This window comes from Vollenhovia emeryi, unplaced genomic scaffold, assembly GCF_000949405.1.
Source record: "Vollenhovia emeryi isolate VEMERY1.0 unplaced genomic scaffold, V.emery_V1.0 DF942113.1, whole genome shotgun sequence".
In the NCBI taxonomy this organism is placed as follows: Eukaryota; Metazoa; Arthropoda; class Insecta; order Hymenoptera; family Formicidae; genus Vollenhovia; species Vollenhovia emeryi.
The window spans coordinates 1-4157 of record NW_011964253.1 but is presented as its reverse complement, the minus strand read 5'-3'; the positions used below and the strand labels follow the sequence as shown (position 1 = coordinate 4157).

The 4157-nt window shown below is 42.6% G+C and overlaps 1 protein-coding gene across 1 annotated transcript; it reads right to left on the bottom strand.

Moving 5' to 3' along the window:
• Positions 1–2677: 2677 nt before the first annotated feature.
• LOC105570136 (putative uncharacterized protein FLJ37770) lies at positions 2678–3160 on the bottom strand. Its single transcript, XM_012027110.1, has one exon. The coding sequence runs from the start codon at positions 3158–3160 to the stop codon at positions 2678–2680; it is 483 nt and encodes a 160-aa protein (XP_011882500.1).
• Positions 3161–4157: the final 997 nt, after the last annotated feature.

The following is a 4157-nucleotide window of genomic DNA, read 5'->3' as shown; positions in this document are numbered from 1 at the left end:
GAGCGGAAGGCCGGACTCGGCAGACATGCAAAATGGTGTATCTGTTGACATCTCTCAAGATCTGATAGCGAGAGGTGGAGTCACGCATCGATCGATGAGAGACGGCGGCGAGCGGGAAGCGGTGAGCGAGCGAACGGCGCGCGGTGAGCGGGCGAACGGCTCGCAGCGAGCGAACGCGCGACATGACACCGCGCCGAAAAAGTTTTTCTGGTGGTAGGAGAATAATACACCATTTTGCATGTATGCCGAGTCCGGCCTTCAGTTCCTCCGTGCACTTATTGGCTCAGACGTTTTTCTTAATTAGGCGATAATAATTACGGATTTTGTAAAATGGTATATAACTTTTCTTCTCATTGTCAGTTTAACCCAATCTACTATAATCTTTGGAGTCGTCCATATCGAATCCGACACCCTGTATAACATTGAAATATTTTAGAAATGTTTCTAAATATAATATTGTCTCACTACTTTAATTATTACACAATAATTATTACATAATCGACATAAATCTTGAATTGTTTGTTATCAATACATAGTGATAATGGTACATTTACAGTTTATTTTATGCATTGTATTTACTATGCAATTTTAATTATTGATTATGAATATGATATAAAATAAGTTATAATAATCATTTTTAAACCGGTTAACTACACGATTAAATTTTCATGCATTAACAACTTGGTTTGGGTGCCAAGAATGTAAAAAGTGCGAATTAAGGGCTGATCGGGGCTCGGGCCAGTGATCCTAGATCGTGGGATTTCTAAGGCACGCGCAGTAGCGCGTGCCTTTTTGCCATGTGCATTGTAATCACGTGACTATCATGAAAGACTCGTACATATAGGCAACGTGGGGGGTTTTTAGGGACCAGTTATTTATTATTCAATTTTACATCGATTTTTTAATTAAAACTCATATTAATGATATATATATTATATAGAGCAGTTTATTATATATTTATTCAATTGATGAAAACCTTTTTGTACAATATTTCCTATACTCTTCTTGTAAGGGTTCTATCTAATTAAAGCCTATCACACAATAGGAAAGCACAGGCAATAGGAATAGGGAATAGGAATAGGGAATAGAAATCTATGTAATGCCAAGACACAATGATTCGTTGGCAATAGGCGTGCTGTCCAATCATCTGCATTTTAAAACCACGTGTCTGTTCCAGTCTCCACTGTGATTGGTCAGGTAGGTCAGGCACAGGGAATAGGGAACAGAAATCCAACGCGTCGGAAATTCTGTTCCTATTGCCTATTCCATATTCCATTGTGCGTCGATGCACGGTTTCTGGTAAGTTGGAATTTAGTTATTTCTGTTGCCTGTGTTATTTCCTATTCCTATTCCCTGTGCTTTCCCATTGTGTGATAGGCTTAACACTTCAATGGTGCTCGGCCCCACAGTTTGCATCTCTGGCACTGGCGTGATGCGCGCTTCTTCTGTCGAAACATGCCACTCTCGACCATACCATAAGCCAGACAAGGACAGAGGGGCCACTGACATGCTCTCTCTCTGCCCGTACAAATTGCCTCGTTTCAGTTAGTTGTTCAGTTATATGGTACATTTCAGTAGCTAGTACTAATATTGGATTGATCCATCAGGTCATCATTGAAAAGGTTAGTACAATTCTTCTATTATTTACGAATAAAATTACATCGTCAATAGTAATACATCGAAATAATATATTGTGCAACCAAGAGGGAAAGTGGGACTTTTCAGGCGAGTACCTATGTTTTTCAGCACGAGTTGAAGACGAGTGCTAAAAACAACTCACAAGCCATGAAAAGCCCCTCCCCCCTGTTACATGCGATATACTTATATATACGAGGGTGAGTCAAAAATTATCCGCACTTTTTGTTCTACAATTTATTTACACAAAAATAGGGGTTCAATATGTACGTCAGTTTTCAACATAGTCTCCTCCCTTGGCAACTTGGTCCAGCGGTGCACAAGCTTGCGTATACCTTCCGAGAAGAAGGTTTTCGGTTGGTCGCAAAGCCACTTTTGCACCGCTTCCTGCACGTCTACGTCTGTAGAAATTTGACGACCTCGCAAAGCATCCTTGAGCGGCCGAAACAGATGAAAGTCGGAGGGAGCAAGATCTGGGCTTACAGGAAGCGGTGCAAAAGTGGCTTTCTTCTTGGAAGAAATACACCTTCTTCTTTGGAAGCAATACGCTTGTGGACCGCTGGACCAAGTGCATTGCCAAGAGAGGAGACTATGTTGAAAAATGACGTACATATTGAACCCCTATTTTTGTGTAAATAAATTGTAGAACGAAAAGTGCGGATAATTTTTTACTTTCCCTCGTATATGTATTGTTATACTACATGATTTTTTAAATCGTTATTACAATCTTGAGCTATAGTGTCATTATATCTAATACTTAATAGTTATTACGATAGCAATTTTTATTTTTCTTTGTTGTAGGTTGTACATATTATTTACAGGGTAGGATCAAAAAGTAGTAGGACTGAATTAATTTAAATTTTTTTATTGAACTGATCGGTACAAATCCTTAGTAGTCCTCGAAATAGCACCCTTGTGCTTCGACACAACGCATATAACGCGATTCCCACTGCGCGTACGCTTTCTGGAACTCGCTTTCCGGGATACCCTTCAGAGATGCCGTCACGGCCCCTTGGACGTCTTCTACGGAGCTCGGTTTCCCTTAAGGTCCCGCTTGAGCCGAGGAAAGAGGAAGAAGTCCGGCGGTGCCAGAACTGGACTGTAGAGGGGGTGAGGCAACGTGACAACCCTGTGCTTGGTCAGAAACTCCCTCACCAGCACTCAGGACTCTTGGCACAAACTTGGCACACACCTTTCGCATGGCCAAATCCTCGGTAATAATTTTTTGGACGCTACCGTACGAAATCCCTAACTCATCGACAATCAGAAGAATGTTTGTGCGCCGGTTGGAGTCCAGGAGCGCCTTCACTTTGGCCACATTTTCATCAATCCTTGAAGTTGACGGGCGACCGACGCGCTGGTCGTCTTCGACGAGCTCCCGCCCCTCCCGGAACAGCTTATGCCACTCGAACACTGTTGAGCGGCTCATGACAGCATCCTTAATCATTCCGAGGGTCTCCGTCGCGGTTTTCCCGAGTTTGACGCAGAATTTGATGGCGTAGCGTTGCTCGAGATTTTTCTCCATCTTGGATCGCGACGTCACTTCTTAACAGAGGTTCACGAAAATCGACGTACTTACTCTCTGCTTGCCCGTAGGCGACCGGGAAAAATATCAGTCTCTTCGGGAGGCTCCCCACTACCACGCCCAGGTGGTCCGACCACCCTCCACCGCTCCGTTCACGCTACAAAAATTCAGTCCTACTACTTTTTGATCCTACCTTGTATAGCTTACGATCTTTGGGGTAAGACAATCAATAGATAAATGAATGTGTCTGAAAAGTTTGTTAAAAAGTCCTATACATCCCGACATAAGCGGTGCATAGCTCGTTCAACAGACCCTGTTAGAATTACAGAACATATCGCTGTCAAAACCCATAAAAAAATTGGAAATAATGACAGTCATGTGAATCTTCATTCCCAATTGGTATATCGAGGTACAGATAATGGGGGGGGGGGTAGATAAGGCATCTACCATTTCATGTGATTTACATTCAAGTGACACAAGCCCATCTAATATTTCACAAAATATTACTTGCTTTGAAAAAGATCAATTCATTGAACTAGATATTTCAGATGAATTTTTGTATTCTTATAGCAACAATGAATTTTGTGATTCAGATACTGAAACTGTAGAGTCCGAAAATCGCAACAAAAGTCATGCATCAGAGCTCGGCGAGGTAGGTCACTTCGCGGCCGATTTTCAATTGCTTCTCCCAGCGCTACCCCCCTTACCTCGCTGTCCCTCGCGAAGCCAACGAGCCGCTCGAGGCTCAGGAGCGTAAATGTGTTTTCAATAGCTTTCCTCGTCACCCTTGAGGTACTATTGTTGACGCGTTTTTTTTATAGTGGTATCCCCAGTAGGCATAATCCACTGATGACTGATACGACCTTTAATCAACCGGGCAGAAGCAGAAATAAATGATAACTATTTAGACCGATTTTCGGAAGTTTTCACAGGCGTGCTCACAGTCAGGGACATCGATAGGCATATTGGATGTAGCAAGCCGCATAAGACGCGGTAT